This window comes from Neocloeon triangulifer, unplaced genomic scaffold (assembly GCF_031216515.1).
Source record: "Neocloeon triangulifer isolate White Clay Creek 2 clone unplaced genomic scaffold, ASM3121651v1 ptg000004l, whole genome shotgun sequence".
Taxonomy (NCBI): Eukaryota; Metazoa; Arthropoda; class Insecta; order Ephemeroptera; family Baetidae; genus Neocloeon; species Neocloeon triangulifer.
This window is the reverse complement of record NW_026775547.1, coordinates 2,018,196-2,036,107: the sequence shown is the minus strand read 5'-3', so window position 1 is coordinate 2,036,107 and position 17,912 is coordinate 2,018,196. Positions and strand designations below refer to the sequence as shown.

The window sequence follows — 17,912 nt, the reverse complement described above, 5'->3', positions numbered from 1 at the left end:
TTTAAATTTTATTTTAAATTGTGGCAACAAGCATAATGAGATGAATTATATTTAAAGAAATATTAATTTCCTTACTTTATTCGGAATCCTTCAACTGCAATATCAGGATACAAATTTATTAGTAATTATAAATTAATATTATCATGATAATTATATCAATACTTTGAAGACCTAATTGTGAATAAAAAAGAAAGAAGATTAAGGAAAGTTCAATCAAACACAATCTGCTGTTTTTTATCTTTCTTTTTTTAAGTTTGAAATCATGATTTTATTTGAAATTGAAAAATGTTTCAAATTCATAAGTGGAGTTTCTTGCACCTGATGGTTCTATAGTGAAATGATAAATAATTTGCATCAAACATGCCATTTAACTTTGAATAATATATTCATTCATCATTGGCATCATTGCATTGTTGAAAAGAATTGAATGCACATTGATCTCGTTTGAAGTTTCTGATGCATTTTCTAAGTGCATTGAAGTGCAATAATGCATAATTGAGAGACTTGGGATGGGTTGGAGAAAAAATCAACTTATAAATCTCTTTCTTCTTACAAGTTATATGCTTCAATTTTAATAAACCCTTGCAAATTGAATGAGGGTTGCAGCGTAGAAATCACGGCTTTATTTCCACCCTAGGGAGTTGCTTTCTTTCTTTCTTGTCGCAGAAAAGAAAAGTCGCGCCAGCAGAATATGTGCTGAAAGTGAAAATCGTTTTTCTCCTCCTCGGATATATATTTTATTAAAGCGCGCAAAAAAGTTTTGCGCAAATGTCGGCGGTTGTTTGAATGGGACGTGCGTGAATGTGGCGTCGACCGCGCGATTGCATACGGGCCGACGGGTGATACAGCCCGCTGGAATTTGTCTGCAAACTTCTTATCTGCTCAATAACCAACCTTGGCTGCTTTCGATCAGCACACAATATACAAACTGGAGCTTTTTGTCCGAGCGGCTGCCTCTTGTAGGACGATCTTCTTCATCCTTTCTCCTTGTTTTGCGCACCGAAAAGCGATGATATAACTTTTTGACCACTTTTTTTCCATTCGCTCGTCAGATTGTCAAAGAGCTTGTTTTCTATCTTCTGGGGCTCCCTGATGACAGTGAAATCTAGACAGTTTTAATAAAATTTATCTTTAATTGACCTAAAAGAAGAATGAAATTGCAACAGCTTAAAATTGTCTAAAACCGCTAAAACCAAATTTAAAAAATAGTTAAAACTGGGCTCAACTATAAACTTTAGCAACTTTCCTTACTTTATGAGGAAAAAGTTTGACAAATTCCTTTATTAATTACAAAATTTTATGAATTTTATTTTAAAATTCACCATTCTTTCCAACTATAAATTTAGCCAAATTCCATTCACCGTATTTGGTGTTTACAAAAATACAGTTAATTCATGAAAAAACAAATCAATAACCTCATCCAAAAAAACAAAGTTTCATACTGATGACTCGATTTGGTGACAAAAGCGGTGGCTAATTAAACCCGAACCGAGCGGCAATCTCGGTTGGCGGTTTATAGTCACTTTCCTTTTAATTAAAACAACTGCAATTCCAGTCTAATCCCTCTACTACCCCAATGAGAGTCGGCGTGCGGCTTATGGTGAAATGGATTGGAGTCAATGACCCCGGCCGGAGCCACCGCGTGCGCCCCTTTTTAACTTCTCGCCACGCTTTGTTGTTTCGCGAAAGTTTACCCATTACCGAAGCCGAAGTTTCGCAGAGGAGACTTATTTGCACATGCATGCATTAAACTCCGAGTTAGACGCGCGCGGTATCTTCACACTCGGCACAGTTGAGAAGCTTCTAATATTGACTGAAAATTGGTCTTGATTAGGGCTGCGGTTTTCAGAAGAGTGCAAATTAATCGATAAACAATGATAGCAATTCTAGGCTCTGCAATAGCTCAGCATGAAAATTTTATTTAAAATATGGTGGGAACCATGGTAAATTTGTCTTAAGGTTTATTAATTTTTTTATTCTGTATTTCTATATTTTAACAAAATTAAACATTGTTTTAGGAAATTATTCAAATGATATAATAAAAATTTGTTTACAGTATAATTTCTTTAAAAACAAATTTCAAACATATTTTGGATCTTATTTTAAGTTAAATCTCAATTTTATTTAAACGCAACTCTGAATTTAATCTGAATTATAATCTGGGTCTAAAAAAGAATATCAACAATCTTCATTTTGCAAAATTGAAAACCAACAGCTGAATTTCCCGAAAATCCTCCGAGCCACTTGTTCTATTTTTTTTTCTCTTCCATCGCACGTTTGAAAGGGGTGGTTAGTAGTTTTATCTCATCAGCCTATATGTTCCGCAACGAACCACTCCAAAAAACAATAAAAAGAGAAGATTCGAGAGAGCGCGCTAGTTAGCCGAGGGAGCTCGTAAGTCATCGTTCTAAAAACTGCAGATACGCAGCCGAGGCAATTACACTGCTTTCAAGATGATGTTGCAACGGCCGACCGAGATCGTTCTCGTCCTTTTTCTTATACTTAATGTGATTGGGCCACCGCACCGCTTGCTAAAAGCAGCCCCTGCTTTTTTTCCCCAACGTGAGTGAGATTATTTATGCCCCGCTTCATATTTCAACCCCGTCGGTCCACAATAGCAAAATTGCGTCGCACACCAAAGAACCGATTTGTTATTCCTGGCTCAACTTTTTGACTGGCCAGACGCGCAGACACGCCGGCGGTGAAGCGAAAGGGGTAATCCTCGTCTCGCAAATCCATTTCTTGCGAATTAAAATTGTTAAAACTTTGAATTAAGTTTGATTACTTATATAACCAATTTAAAATAAAATAGACAAAAGTAATTTCTGTTTTTATTTATCAGGAAATTCTCCAAAACTTTCTTTTTGCTGAATAATTTGTGACTGAGTTAAGTATTTTTTTCTGCTTTCAAGAACTTTTGACCAAATTGAAATCTTTTTCTCTTCTACCATCAATTTTTCTTCTTGACTTTATTTTCTCAAATCACATTTTTCACGAGAAATGAACCATAAAAATTAATTAAAATCACATTAGATTTGCTTAAATATTTGTACCTAAAATTGAAATTTTTGTGTCAAAAAACAACCAGAATATCTTTCTTAGATAGAGATTGAATTTCAAATGGTTTGTTGTTTCAATGCTAAACTTTTTTACAGTCTCAGAAAACCAATTTTCTTCATAAACATCTGAATTTAGATGAGCAAGAAAGATGTCTACGGGTGGTTACAAAAATTGATTCGTGAGAAGCGTTGGTGAACTCTCTGCTTGCTCTTGCGGTTTTTGCACGTCCCTGTTCCCTATTATTCGTCTCTTATGCGCGCACTTGAAAAAGAAAGCAAACACTCCACGTTGAAATGTATGCAGAAATGGCTTCTGTAAAAAAAAAAACTAGTTGTGAGTCTGGCCAAGTTTTGCCACGCTTGGTGAGCTAAGTGCGATACGTTCCTCCCTCCCAATCTCTCTGCGCATCCTCTCTGCACAAAATAATTTAATTCTGCTAAAAAATATTTTTGAATATCATTAACAATTAAAATTCATTTAAATTTTTACTTATGGTGGGGTTATCACAAATTTATGACATTACATTTCGCTATTATTTTTTATTTTATCATAACAGGATAATCAATCAACATAGTATTATATCCAAAATTGGACAATCCAAAGAGTTTCAGATGATTTTTAATAAAAATTTCACAATGTAATTTCTTCTAACGTGATAATATTTATGTTTTTTTTTAATTAATTAAAAAAATTAATTTAACATTATTATGTCGTTTACATACACATGAGTAAATAATTCTTCTTTTTAATATATGCATTTAAAAATTAAATTATTAAAAAATTAATAATAGAAATTACTTTTTTTGATTTTTTATTTCGCGATTGAGGAAAACCTTAAAAATACATTTCATTTTATTATTATTTTTAATGTTATGTATTTAAATTTATTATAATTTAATGTTCAAATTTATCGCTCTAGCATAAAATATTTAATTGCAACTAAAATAAGTTTTGCTATTTTCATTACTTCTTCCTAATGTATTTTTTAAACAATTTTTGCAAATGATCTAAACCAGTTTAAATCACTCTGCGATAGTGGGTAATGAAACGAACCTCTGCGTAAACTAATAACGACTACTTTTGCTTCGCTCCAAAATGCAAATCACGACTCCGCATCTCGACAATAGCGGACCCTTTGTATCGCAGTTGGGCAAGCAAATGGATTTTTAATTACAACTGTGCAGAGGCCGGGCAGATGATAAGCGAGAGCCGAATTAACTTATACTCGATTTGCTCATTACTTATTATTCTTGCGTACAACGGGGCTGATTAAAATGTCTCAGGCCTAATGGATTTCGTTCTCTCTCATGAGCAGAAAATTAAGTGTGTTGCGTGTAATTTTTCGCAGAGGTAAAAATAAAATATAATCTTGTTTCCAGACGCAAAGAAAATAAACAAGTTTGCAGCTCTCCCAGTCAGTTAAATTATCCAATAAATTTTAATAATGCGCCGCATACTTCTCTCTCTTGGATTAAATTGCAGCTGGATAGTTTCGTTCAAAGTAATAAAATCAAAATAAGTCACGAGCTCGTCAGAATTGGCTCGATCGGCAATAGGGTCGATCGCGAAAATAATCACGCAATAAATTTGTAAAAAAGTTTATTATTTCAGGCAACTCTATCAATCCGGAGTTATTCGCTCACAGCATGTAAGACTCTCCAGTCGATTCCCTCGTTAATTCCATCAGAGGAAAAATGTTTACGAGCTGCGTTACTTCATTAGAGCGGCGGATTCCGCTTTGCGAACAAAGAGAGCTTCATGAAGTTGTGACCTGTGACCTGAAAAGTTGAGTGTAATCGAGAACGCTCAAAATAGTGTACCTGGAATGAAGCTCATTAGTTTGAGTTCAGGCAAAGCAGAGTTTTATTAAAACTTGGCTATGTGGGTGGATGTCATGTTGAAAATAAGTGACACTCAATACTTTGTAAATGAAGAATCAGCGCGCTTGTTTATACCCGTGCGAGAGATTATCAGAATGTAGATGATTCTTTGACTTTGGAATTATGGATTTATGGAATTGTAGAAAAAAATCATGCCAAATATTTTCAACAGTTTCTTATTATTACGCAATTAAAAAATTTTGGTTCAATTCCTTAATTGATTTGAATTTGTGAAATTTTCTTATGATAATATCATTATTATGAAGAATTATCTATCCTTTTTAATGTTGTTAATTTGTGAATGTGGTTTTTTGTAAATTTGTAGTGTAGAGTTGTGTCGTGTTTGCGTCGTTAAGTGTATTCCAGTTTCTTTTTTAAATTTTCAATATTCTTTTGAAAAATCATTTTTAAAGTATTTCAAAAAGATTTTTCAGCTAAAATTTGTATGTAAAGCGATTTTTTTTCAAATGATCAACACCAAGTTTAAAAAACTTTATCATTAAATTAATTAACTTTAAAATATTTAGGAATTCCATTTTTTTTCTCATTAATATTTTAATATCTTTTTGAATTAACTTAACATTGAAATCCCATTAACATTTTTTATAATTAAAAGTTTTTACAGGCTGTCCGTAAATGTCATTACCGTTTTAAAATCATGCTCCACTTTTTGACGCCTATAGGGACGAAATGAGCGACTCGTGTTGGTCGTCAAAAGTGAACGCGGGTTGAATGATAACAGCTGCAGTGGATCGGTGCCAGTGGGATGGAAAATGACATCTGCACCCATCTATTATTGAAGCGCGGTGCCTTTATCCGCGTGCCAGAAAATAAAGTTTCCGCCTCGTTAGGACCAAAGTGGGCGCCTAATTCACTTCTTAAAATATAAAGAGAAAAAGCCCCAAATCGATCAATAAACTTTTGGTCTGGGTTTATTTCATTATTTTTTGTCTCAAGATCGAAGGGATTTACGAAACCGAAAACAGCATAATTTATCTCCAGGTCGATTTTCCGCCGATTAAATTTGCATTCCTTTATGAAAAGGCATTCTTCAACGTGAAGCAAATTTTGGCCCGTGTCCAAAGCAGTATTTCTTGCTCGCAGATAAGAAAGGATTCCCAATTTGGAGCTTTCTTCTCTCTCGTGTAATATATTGCACCGTTCGCTGGCGAATATTAATTAATAAAATTGTTATCGACACCGCCTCGTACTAATTAACAAAACGAACTCGGCCACCCGGCCGAGCGCTAATTAATTCCCGGTCCATTAATCTCACATTAGAATCTATGTCCATTATTATTCTCCCATCGGCTAGCTTTTTGTCTTCGCAGAGCTTTTGTGTGCTCAGATAATAAATGCAAATGTACACACTTTGACGGATGAAAATTAATGACTATGCAGCAGGTCCACAAAAACACGACACCCGTTGTCTAGGAGATAGTAAAAAATAGCGCAAGCAAAAAGTGCACTTATCCATACGACCATCTGAATTTTCAAATTTTCTGTCTTAGAAAATTGAAAAATAAAAGAAATTATACTTTAAGAACAAAAAATGCGAATTGTGATGACTGATGCTGTTTCAAAGTCAACTTTTTTTTAACTTTGAAAACTTTCAAAATATTGAATTTCAAAGTTGAGAATGCTTCACATACAAAAAAATATTTTTGATAAAAAATAATTTTGCAGAATCACAACGCATTTTTTGATCTTTAGAACTGTCCAACTTTAGATGAACCTTTTCAATTTGTTTCTAGAAAACTCTCTAGCTCACCTTTTCTTCTTGAATTAAACCTTTGTTGTACATTTTGGACAGTCTAATGAATTGTTTCCTTTTCTGCTTTCAGGTTGGGTCGGCGCGATGTCAACTGCAGTGGCTCTGTTTGTGTCGCCGGTGACGATTTCATTCTGCCGGCGGAAGAGCACCAGGGTCACTGCCGTGCTCGGGGGACTTGTGACGGCCCTGGGGTGTCTTTTCACCTCGTTCGCCACCCAGTTTCATCAACTCTTTTTTAGCTACGGGGCTGTAATAGGTAAGTAAAAATTCAAATAAGTCTGTAATTTTGAAAATAAGATTATAAAATGTTAATTGGGGTGTTAACTTAAATTAACTGTTAGGTTTGTCTAATTTTTTTAGTTTTTAAAGCCCAGTGCAGACAAGTTAATGCTCCATATACCCACAAGTTTTTATAATATCAAAAAAAAAGCTTTACTTGAATTTTAAAAATAATGCAATTTTTTTTTATTTCCTGATTTTTTAAGTGGAATTTTCATGGCAAATTCTTTTTCAGATTCAGACATTTTGACAAAATTAATGTTACAGAATTTTTTTTATTATTCTCGAAATCCGATAACTAAGCTTTGAGATTGTATATTATTGATTTATTGATTTTTAATATTAAATAAGTTCAAGAAGAAATGAAGGCGTGAAGTTAATAATGGAGAACATTACCTTTTTATTCTTTAATATCTCTCTTAACGTCGCATAAAAGTTATGGTATCACTCTCTGTGCATTTACCGCTTTTCAAACACGGTACGTACTGTGTATTATTTGTCATAGAGTCATACACATTTTTACTGCCTTGGCAGTCGCAGTTTCAAATAAACTCGGCACGCGGCTTTTCCTCCGTGAATCAGAGCCATAAACGCCTGCTCTCTTTTAACACTCACGTACTTTTTCATATATGTACGTGCAGTGCGCGAGCACATTCGGAGTAGTTTTATCACTTGAAATAAATCCACAGGTGTTGGCGTTGGCATGACGCGGGACACGAGCACGCTAATGGTCGCCCAGTACTTCAAACGCAAAAGAGAGCTCGTCGAGATCTTTATTGTGGCGGGAAGTGGTCTTGGTCTGGCCATCATGTCCGCTTTCATTAAGGGAGCCATCGGGTAAGTCATCATTTTACTGCAGAATAATCGTTCCAAATTTAAACATATAATTATAAAATAGTCTTTTTAGTACGTTTAAAATCTTTTATAAAACTTAATAACGTTATTAAAACTTTAGCCGTTTATAATTTTTAAAAATAAAATTTATTTCTTTATTTGATGAAATATTTTTGAAATCATATTTTTAAGTAATTCAAATGTTAAAATGGAATCTATATTTAAAAATTTCTTATATTTTTTGTTTACTGACCGTTTTATTTTATTTGTATAAACTCCTATCAAATAATTTAAATATTTGCACAAGGTTCCAATTTAGTTTAACTTAAGAATAAAAAAATGAGAGTTTGATGCAATTTGTCAACCTTATTTTCTGTCATATTATATAATTATCATTTGAAAAGCCATTAAGTACCCACTGGATCTAATTTTTCCTACTAGAGACCCATTTACAAACTATATGAACTTCTTATCATATTTAAAAATTTAATTTCATTTGAATTACAAATGTGCTTTTCCATTTTATCAGGTCAATTGGTTGGCGGCTGGGATTGCAAGCCGTCACGGTAACCGTGTTCCTCACCTTCTTCCTCGGGACCTTCTACAGGTCCGCCTCTCTTTATCACCCCCAAAGACGCGCGATTCTGCACCTGAAGAACCAGAAGCGCAAGATCAAAGACAAGAACAAGGTTGACGACGGCCCGCCCTTCTTTGATCTCACCACCCTCAGGAGCAAAACGGTGCGCATCCTGCTCTTTTCCACGGCCATCAGTGCCACGGGGATGTCCACTCCAATCTTCTACATGGTACGGTGTTGCACAATAGGGGGTGAATTTAATTAATTAAGGGAAAACATCACTTGCAGGCGCACCAGGCCGAAAAAGAGGGTCTCGGCGACGCCACAGTTTCTCTCCAGGCGTACTTGGGTCTAGCCTGGGTCATCGGTTGTGGGGCTTTCGGCATGTTGGTGGTGAGGAACAGCGCCGAGTGCAGAATCGCCAGGCAGTACCTCTGCCAGGCGTGCACTTTTGTGTGCGGCATCGCCATCCTGGCACTCACCGCTGTCCAGGGCTACAGGGGATATTTACTTTTTGTTTGGGTAAGTATATTTTCTTTAAGTAAATCAATTAAAAAAATTTTTAAAACTTTACTGGTTTTAGGTATTTAATATTTTTTTATTTACTAATTCTAATTTTAAACATAAAATAATTAAAATTTTATTTAATGATATTATGCTTAAAGCGCAATGAAATTGGAAACGCTTTATTTGAATAAATAAATATTTATATTACAATTAAATTATATAAAATAAATATTTAAAAGTTTTGTCATGTACATATTTTTAATTTTAAAATTGCAAAGTTCTTCTCGTAGGATTTTAACTTCCCACTTTTCCACTATACTGATAACAATTAGATAATAATTATGTATGTAAATAAATTAATCAATTAGTTTCAACATATATATGCCAAAATTCCAATTGAATTCTATGAATTAATATTAGTCATCCATTTCAAGCTTTTTAAATATTGATTCATTGGTAAAGTTATATGTATGTATATTCCTGCGAACTATATGCTTGTCACTTTTGTCAAGCAGGTTGCCTAAATCACTTCGAGCAGTTAACACATAAGACCAAAGATATCAAAACATTATTGCGTTGTGTAAAAAAGGCGGAAAATATTTTAAATGTATTTTCTATTATAATTCATAATATGAAACATGACATATTATGGCAATAATGAAATTTGGTTTTAAGTATTTAAAAAGTATGAATTTTTCAAGTAGAATTTTTTTATCTTGAGCCCCCAGCTTCTTCAACATGAGCAGGAAATGCTTTTTATTTCAGATTGTTCAAAAATTCCTTGTTGGCACCAAGTGAAGTCAAGTCTTGAAAACAAAAGAAAACATTTCTTTTCTGTGATTATTGGAGACTTGAAAATTTTAATCATGATTGTTGCAAACACTTGATTCAACAATGGCAATTACTATTCCTGAACGGCAAGTTCTTGAATTAACCAATCTGCAAATTTATTGTTGCCCGAACATGACTTTTTGCATTAATAACCCTAGAATTTTTGTGTAACTCTTAAGATTACAACATTAACGTTGATTTATTTGTGAAATTTAATTCTCAATTTTATTTGTCAAACAGGTTTACGGTATTTTCTGCGGTGGTTACCACTACTCCCTGAAAATGTACACTTACGAAAGGGTGCGGGCGCGCAACTTTGCGCGCACCTGGGGTTTCGTGCAGTGCTCGCAGGCGCTGCCCATCGCCTTCGGAGTGCCGATCACAGGTGACCTGACGAGCTTAGCTTTATACACTTGACTTAATTTTTATTAATTCGCGCAGGCTACATCAACGAGGGGTACGGCGGAAAGGCCGGCTACTACTTCAGCTCGACGTGCGTGTTGATCGGCAGCGCGGCGCTGTCGCTGATCGACGTGCACCGGCGGCGGGTGGCCAAGCACAAACACATCGCCGCCAACGGCAAGCAGCACACCTGCATCATTGAAAACTGCCCTGACAGGTATGATGATGGTCGGCGCCAACCAATATATTGTTTGTCGATTTAATGAGAAAGCCTTTTTGCTACTGTAATTTAGATGTTAATTGTGGCTCTTACAATTAGAAAATTGCCTCCGTGTGGAATTATGAATGGGAGATAATAACCTAAAACAAACTGGTATTATCTTTCAGCACAAAAATTTAATTGCTCTCGTTGTTGATGGTGACCCTGGAAAAATCTCTAATTCAATTCATTTTATTTCTCCACAACAAGTCAAAGCATCTGAGTCAAAAAATTTACATTACGGAGAAATAGGCTTAATCTCTCCTGCAGTTTTTCAAATTGAAAAATTGTATTTGACGCATTTATTTAAAAACAAAATTAAAAGGGGGAGATTGAATCATTACGCACGATTAATGTAAAACTGAGTAAAACAATCATTTCTAACAAAGGAAATTTTCCAAAAATATAAAATAAAAAGTTGATGAAAGTGGAGAAAATTCAGCTGATTTTGAGAGAAGTTTAATAAGAGGGAGTAGTTTTCTTTGTCAGTTCATTAATAAATTTCTCTAAGTCAAAGCCTTTATTAAATATTGTCCTAGTTTTACACAAAAAAATTGCAATTACAGAAGAACTGGCAGGAGGTTGTCGTTCACCGACGAGGACGTCAACGGCCACAATGGTGCAGTGCTGCAGTCGTCAACGGGTGCGCCGGCGACTGCGGCGGCGGCGGCTGCAGCGGCGGCCGCTCTCTTGGGCCAAAGGTGAACGACCCAAGTCGGACGCCAGCCAAGTTTTCACACACCAATTCCCTTTTGCAGATCACTAACCTTAGCCAACATGGGATCAACGGACTTGAAAAAGCCCGAGTTGACCTGCATCAGCGAGGAAGGCATCGCGGACATGGACCTGCCGGACAACTTGCTCGATGATCTGGATTATATAGGAGACTGCATCACTTCTTGCAACAAAGTGAGATATTATTATACCTTTTTTTCAAATTACAATATTATTTAAGAAAAGACTGAAATTAAGATCGCAGGAATTTTTTTAAAAAGAAAAGTAAACTGGTGTATAATTTTATAAATTTTGTATTTAACAAATATAATAAAAAAAGAAGCAAGTTGCTAATTTTAATTGAAGGCAAGAAACAGAGCTGGGAGACACATCCAAAATTTTATATAGATATGCAGTCCGCAATTTTAAATGAGCCTGAGTGATATTATTTTGAGAAACCTTCTTTGAAGAACATAGAAAAATAATTTTAGTTGTGTATATTTTGAACCAGCGTTGAGTTAGAATAACACTAGTTACAAAAATCCATTTTCAACTCCAAATAAGTTATTGTGGTAATAAAAATAACACCAGAAGTGCATAAAAAAATTAAAATTGATCAAATTGGAAGCTGAAACTACGAATATAGGAAATTTTAAGTAAAAAATTTATATAATAAAAAAACAGTTTTTTTTTAAAACATAAAAGTTATAGACAATATTTTCGCTTCTTTAGATTGATTTCTGGGTTGAAGAAACATAATTCTATGTTAGCAACCAAGATTCTTGTTAAATTTATAAATATTGTTGTTATTGATTCTTTCACAGTTAAATAACTATTCCTGAAATTAATAATTATGCTGATTTTAATATTGTTTAAAATTTATATTTGTCTTTTTCTGCAGGTTGAGAATTACCTAATGTTGAGTGAGTTTGAGAACAATCTGATCGCGGAGGTGCCAGTGATCACGGACAGAAAGGGCCGGCGGTGGTCTTTGGCGCGGCCGCACCGGTCCAACAACTCGCCGTTCAACGAGCCGCGTCCGCCGATGGGGCTCGTCGACGAGGGCGAGGGCTGCAGCACAAACCCCAACTCGCCCCTCGCAGGGGCGGCAGTCGGACCGTCCACGGAGCGGCGCAAGTCGCGCGAAATTCCGCCCTTCCGAAGCGCCAACTGGCGCCTCCTGTCTGCCGCCCCCAAGAGGCCAATCACAGTCATTGACGAGGCCTCCGTCTGAATAAATAAAAACACTCTCCTCTCTTGTGATCAATTAAAGCAGTGAATTGATTAGCTCATAGATAAACATGTACTTAATTATCTTGATTCAGTGTACCTTAAAGCATACAAGTCACTTTGTCTCTCTCATAAAAATATTTAAAATATTCAATATCTCCTCTCTCTCAAGTAAGTTTTATGCTTGTGCAACTACCAAATATTGATTAGAGTGGATATGTGGTAGGAAAATGTACGTGTAAATGATGTGCAAAATTTCTTTAATGGTGCTCTTGTTATAAAAAATTTGTATTTGATTAGATTTAAAAAAAGTATCCACAATTTTGAGCAAATTCTGTGCTGTCATCCTTTTTTTATTAATTTTTGGTTATTTTGACTAAATTCAGCATTTGAAAATTTAAAATATTTAATAGAATAAAAGGGTCTCAAAAATCTATTGTAATTGGAAAAAAATTTGGTTTATTTTGTTGACTTTCTAAGGTCTGAGGAATTTTTATAAACTCGAGAACAAAAACAGATGTGCAAGAATATTTTATTAAACCTCTCAAATAATACCTGTGCAGAATATAAATACTTAAGGTTGTGTAAATAAGGCTTTTGCTGCTGTCGTTGTTTAAGTGATAAACTGATGTCAAGATTTTGATGTTTGGCATCATTAAAACAATATGAAGTAAATTTGAACGAAAAGGATAAATGCTTGCTCCAAATTGAGACGAATTTTTCTCATCCTTTTTATTTAGAAATAAAAATTTATTAATTAAAAAATAAAAACATCTGTCACAAAGTAAAGATTTTTTTGGTATATTTACCTTCCACTGTGTGCTGCACATTAATATCTCTCTCAGTAAAAAGTTTGTGTATGTAAATATATTTGATAAATAAAAATAGTGTTTTGCGTGTGTGGAGCGTGAATTCACCGTAGACTTCCCTGGTAGGAAAAACATTCATGTGCGTATTTATTAAATGAAAATAATTAATAATAATAATACCCTAATTAATAATAATGTATGTAAAGACTGGTCCAACTTAATAGAATAAATACAGTTAATTTTGATTTGCTCTCTTGAAATTTGTACTCTTTAATATATATATTATTTTGATCGGCAGGATTTTCTCATGATTTTTCTAATAAAATATAAATGTAAATTGCTAACGTGAGAGTTTATTAGGACGCATTGAAAATGATGGAAAAATGGAAAATGTTATCTAGATGTAGCATATTCTTGTAAATTAAAGAAATCATGTTGACAGAAATGTGTCCTTTGTTTTATTATACAATTTAATTTAAAATAATTAATCATAAACATGTGTAGTAAAAACCATTCTTTTGGTTTACCCATTTCATTTTTATTTGTTTGTCTATTAATCGTTAAATGACGATTTAAAAATATAAAAATTTCAATTGATTGTGTGGGAAGTAAGAAGGAAGCCTCATAATCATCCAGATATAATTTGGGAAAACTTCCATAATAATTGAACGACGGAGGCTGTAATATTATAATATATATGCATAATTTGATTTTTTAGAGATATTTTGTTTCATTTAATCAATTTAATATTATAAAACAGCTGATCACATTAGTTCATTTATTTTTGCAGCTAGTGTAGAATATAATTAATTTTTGATTGTAATCAGAATGTTTCTCATATTTCTATTACACGTCTAAAGTTGCCGCCGCTTGTCAGCAAAAGCGCCAAGCAAGGCTTGGCTGTTTCCGATGTCGGCGGGCAGATGGCGGCGGCGTCGCGAAATTGCGGAAAGCGCAACGAATGTGTTGTGTTTTTGTTTAAGATTTAAGACCGCCATGTTTGATTGTGGACGGGCAGCGAACGGACGTGCTTCACATGACGTTGCGGTAAGTTTGCGAATATTTCTGGAACTTCGTCTTGAATTTCGGTGGCTGGCGGGTCGGGGTGTCGAGAAATGCCGGGCCGACGGTGCGGACGCGTTTGGCGCCGCTTCGGACACGTCGGCCCGCGCAACACAGGTGATGCTCAGGTGTGACCGCTGCCGAAACCACCGACCTCCGTTTTTGTGCAGGCACATTTCGCTCGAGGGGACACGACTTGCAATATTTCCGTGCGATTTCCAGCCTTTGTTTCCTTACGAGTTTTGCGCCTCTGAAATTTTTTAGAAATTGAATTCCATTTAATATTAATTTAAAATAAAAATTTAATTCAACTCTAGGCAAGTGAATATTAAATTCGATGATGAAATTTTTAAAATAAATTGACCGGTCGGTAACGATCTTTTTGAGCATCAAATTTAAAATTAATAATTTATCAGTTCAATAACTTAATTGCAAATAATTTTTTCGATTTTCATTAATTCCTATTTATTTTCCATCCAAATTCATCATTAATAATAATAACTGATTCAATATCAATATAATTTTAAAAATTTAATTAAATTTAAAGAGAGAGAATAAACTAAGTAATTTTAAAAATTGAAATATATGTTATTGGAAAAAGTTGAATATTTTTTTATATATTTTTAAATTTTAAAATATTTAAAAGTTTTGATTTTCTAAAAAACATCAAATTTAATTATTTTATCAATTGATTTCAAAGTCATTTTTGTTCCGAACGGCTTTTGTCTGACAAACTCGTTACATTTGATAATCAGCTTATCGTCCCCAAAAGTTATCATCTCAAAACAAATTGTCTCTCGGCTCTGAAATTTCATCTCGCCGAGTCAAGCTAATCCGAAGCAGTTTCTCTCTCACCTCAGACGGTGTCGACGGGTGACAAATGTAAATATAAATTCTGTTGCGAGGATCAAATGGAAAGGACAAGGAAAAGGCTATCAAAGGCGGTCGGCCCTCTGTCAATATTCAGCCGTAAAAGGAAAAGACGCGGTTTTCTCGGAAATGTCTCAATCGCCCCCTAATGTTTACTTCCCTTTGAATGTTCTGCTTGTAACATTTGTGACGATAATTACATCTTTCCACGGTTTTAAATATAACTGTTCTCTCGAGACAATTAAAACAAAAGCATTCCAAAGTGATTGAATTTTAATAGTGGTTTGTAATAAAAATATTTTCTAATACTTAAGTACAAAAAAAATCGCATTTTAAGTAATTTATTTTAAATTGCGAAGTAGACTTTTACGAAAAAATATTGTAGCAACTATTCAAAAAAGCCAAGTATTTAACAATAAAATATAAAATATTTTATTGTAAATTTTAATTGAATTCAATTTATTTTTATAATTTATTTAAAATATAAATCATTTTAAATATATTTTTTTGAACTTGTTTCCATTTGTATTAAAACTCCTTTCTTATGAATTTCTATGAAAAAAAAAATAGTTTAACTATTCAGAATAAATTTGACATTTATAAATCAAGTGACATTTTGAATCCAATCACATTACAATATCAAAAATATATTAATATTTTTCAATTTTCATTATCTTCTTCATTAAATTTTACATTTTCTAAAAATTTATGAAAAATTCAATTTCAACTTATATTTAAACCTCGAAATAGAAGATATAATTGCTAGTAAAATAATTGGTAAAGATAGACTCAATTTAAAGCAGCATAGAACTTTTCTTTATTTAAAGAAATCCGGCGCTTTTGGCCATAAATATTTTTGCCCCCGTATTTGGCCACAACGAACTCTTGAAGTGGCTCTCGCGAAAACTGGAACCGCTAAGGCTGGTTTGACGACGGCATTGTTTGGCGCGAAGCATTACGCAAGTCTTGTTGCGAAGAAGTGGTTGCTCTTGTCCTGCCTTATTAGCCATTTGCGTTAAGCCTATTGAGAGCTGCTCCGCGGGCCAGTCTAGGGTTTCACTCGCCTCCCCTGCAAAGCCAAGAAGTGTCGAATGTCATTCATACACTTTTCACCACGCACGCATGCAAACTGACAGAAAAAAAATGCTAAAAAAAAAACACTCCGCACTTGCTCCTTGTTCGCGTTTGTGAAGAATAAAAACGGTGAGACGTGGAAAAAGGAAACTCCTTGTCAGAAAATTTGTTTTGTAATTTGAGGAGACAATTAGTGAAATTCAAAACCTGTGAAATTTTGGAGAAAAATTTAATATAGTTTATATCTGAAAATCTCGTTATGTTGAATAGAAATGAATTAAATATTAATCATGGTGATTTTAATTCAAAATTGGCTTTTCCGCAATGCGTTTTGTGAGTTCAATGAACCAAAAATTAACAAAGTAAGGAAATTATGCAGGCAGCATTGGCGATGAAGGACTAAAATGTATTTCCGCAAAAAAAGTTTTTACCTGAAAACCAACCAAAATATCTTTGCAATTTTCAGACCAAAATACAAAAATAAAAATAGTTTGCTAGGAAATTTTTGATTTCAATTATCAAATTTGTGGTGTTTAAAAATGCAGCTTTAAAAATTTTTCACCTATAATTAATAATTTGAAAGAAAAATATTTAAAAAAAAATTGATTTTTGTCAAAATTATTTGCCCGCAGCTGAAACATGTAGAGCAGGATGTTGTTTTTAATTTAAACCTTTTAAACAATATACAACTCATCGAGGAAAGGCCGATTTTAAATTCAAATCACCATGAATTTACCCTTGATAGTGTAATTTTACGTCAAAATATTAATTTTTTTTTTCTAATTCAACTAACCATAATTGGAAAAGCAAATGTAAGGAAATTCGGAGTCTTTACCTCTAATTTTATTTTGTATAAAGTTGGCCAAATTATCAATTACCTTGTATATTTTTTTTTTAAATTAGGTAAAAAAAAAGTGGTTTTTATTATAATTCTTATTAATTATATAATTTTAATCAGGCCTATGCAAAGATATTTTAGAAAATTCTCACAAGAAGCTGTAAAATTCAGTTTAATCAAAGCAATCCTAAGATGTGTGTCAAATAATAAGTTAATTTGCTATTAAAACATCATAAAAATCACTCTAGCTGATGCGAATTGTTAAAAATTTACTCATCGATGAAAAAAAATCAGACATTTAAACTTCAATTCAAAAGATTTTGATCGAAATGACTTGAAATCAAATAATCGTGGCGTCGGCATGTGAACGCTGCTCAGAAGCGAATTTCAGCATCCGGAGAGCGATTTATTCCGACAGATAACACGCTTGCGAGGGAGATAACAGTGTTTTGCATGCTGCGAGGTTCACATGAAACTACTACTCGACTTTGCAATATTATTCCATCGGCACTTTTCCCATAACCGGCTCTCGAGAGCGTCGTGAATTATTGCAGCTTTTCGCAACGGCGCATAAAAATTTACACAAGCGACCCTTTTCCTCCGCTTTTTTATACTTTTTGACGCGGTAGTAATATCGGTACCGCTGCCGTGCGCTATAATTGAAAATACGAGGCATTGTTTTGCGTGAGAGCATTTTCACGCAGCTGTGTGTGCTCCACGCCCAAATTAGAATTGGACCGTTTGCACGAGTCTTTGTTATTTTTACGTCGGAGAAAGAAAGTTTGTTTACGTCGGTTTTTTTTTATTCGCGAGCGAATTAGGAAAAAACGGTGATGCAACGCGTCGGATTAAATAATAAAATAATTCGTGCTCGGATGATAAATTTTTAGTGCGTTGTTAGAGGCGGCCACA

The 17,912-nt window shown here is 34.0% G+C and overlaps 2 protein-coding genes across 11 annotated transcripts in view; both read left to right on the top strand.

The window, feature by feature from the left end:
* Positions 1 to 13,592, top strand: part of LOC132193563 (monocarboxylate transporter 10-like) — a 156,900-nt gene extending 143,308 nt beyond the window's left edge. For all 5 annotated transcript variants that reach the window (XM_059614312.1, XM_059614313.1, XM_059614314.1 and 2 more), the window contains 9 exons: positions 6,785 to 6,970; positions 7,683 to 7,830; positions 8,357 to 8,633; positions 8,693 to 8,926; positions 9,983 to 10,127; positions 10,184 to 10,361; positions 10,970 to 11,104; positions 11,162 to 11,312; positions 12,019 to 13,592. In XM_059614312.1, coding sequence (XP_059470295.1) covers positions 6,785 to 6,970; positions 7,683 to 7,830; positions 8,357 to 8,633; positions 8,693 to 8,926; positions 9,983 to 10,127; positions 10,184 to 10,361; positions 10,970 to 11,104; positions 11,162 to 11,312; positions 12,019 to 12,351 — 1,787 coding nt within the window. In that variant the 3' untranslated portion in view covers positions 12,352 to 13,592. The remainder of the gene's footprint in view (positions 1 to 6,784; positions 6,971 to 7,682; positions 7,831 to 8,356; positions 8,634 to 8,692; positions 8,927 to 9,982; positions 10,128 to 10,183; positions 10,362 to 10,969; positions 11,105 to 11,161; positions 11,313 to 12,018) is intronic.
* Positions 13,593 to 14,098: 506 nt separating this feature from the next.
* Positions 14,099 to 17,912, top strand: part of LOC132193357 (rho GTPase-activating protein 23) — a 98,153-nt gene continuing 94,339 nt past the window's right edge. For all 6 annotated transcript variants that reach the window (XM_059613983.1, XM_059613981.1, XM_059613980.1 and 3 more), the window contains exon 1: positions 14,099 to 14,203. The gene's annotated coding sequence lies outside the window, so the exon portion shown is untranslated. The remainder of the gene's footprint in view (positions 14,204 to 17,912) is intronic.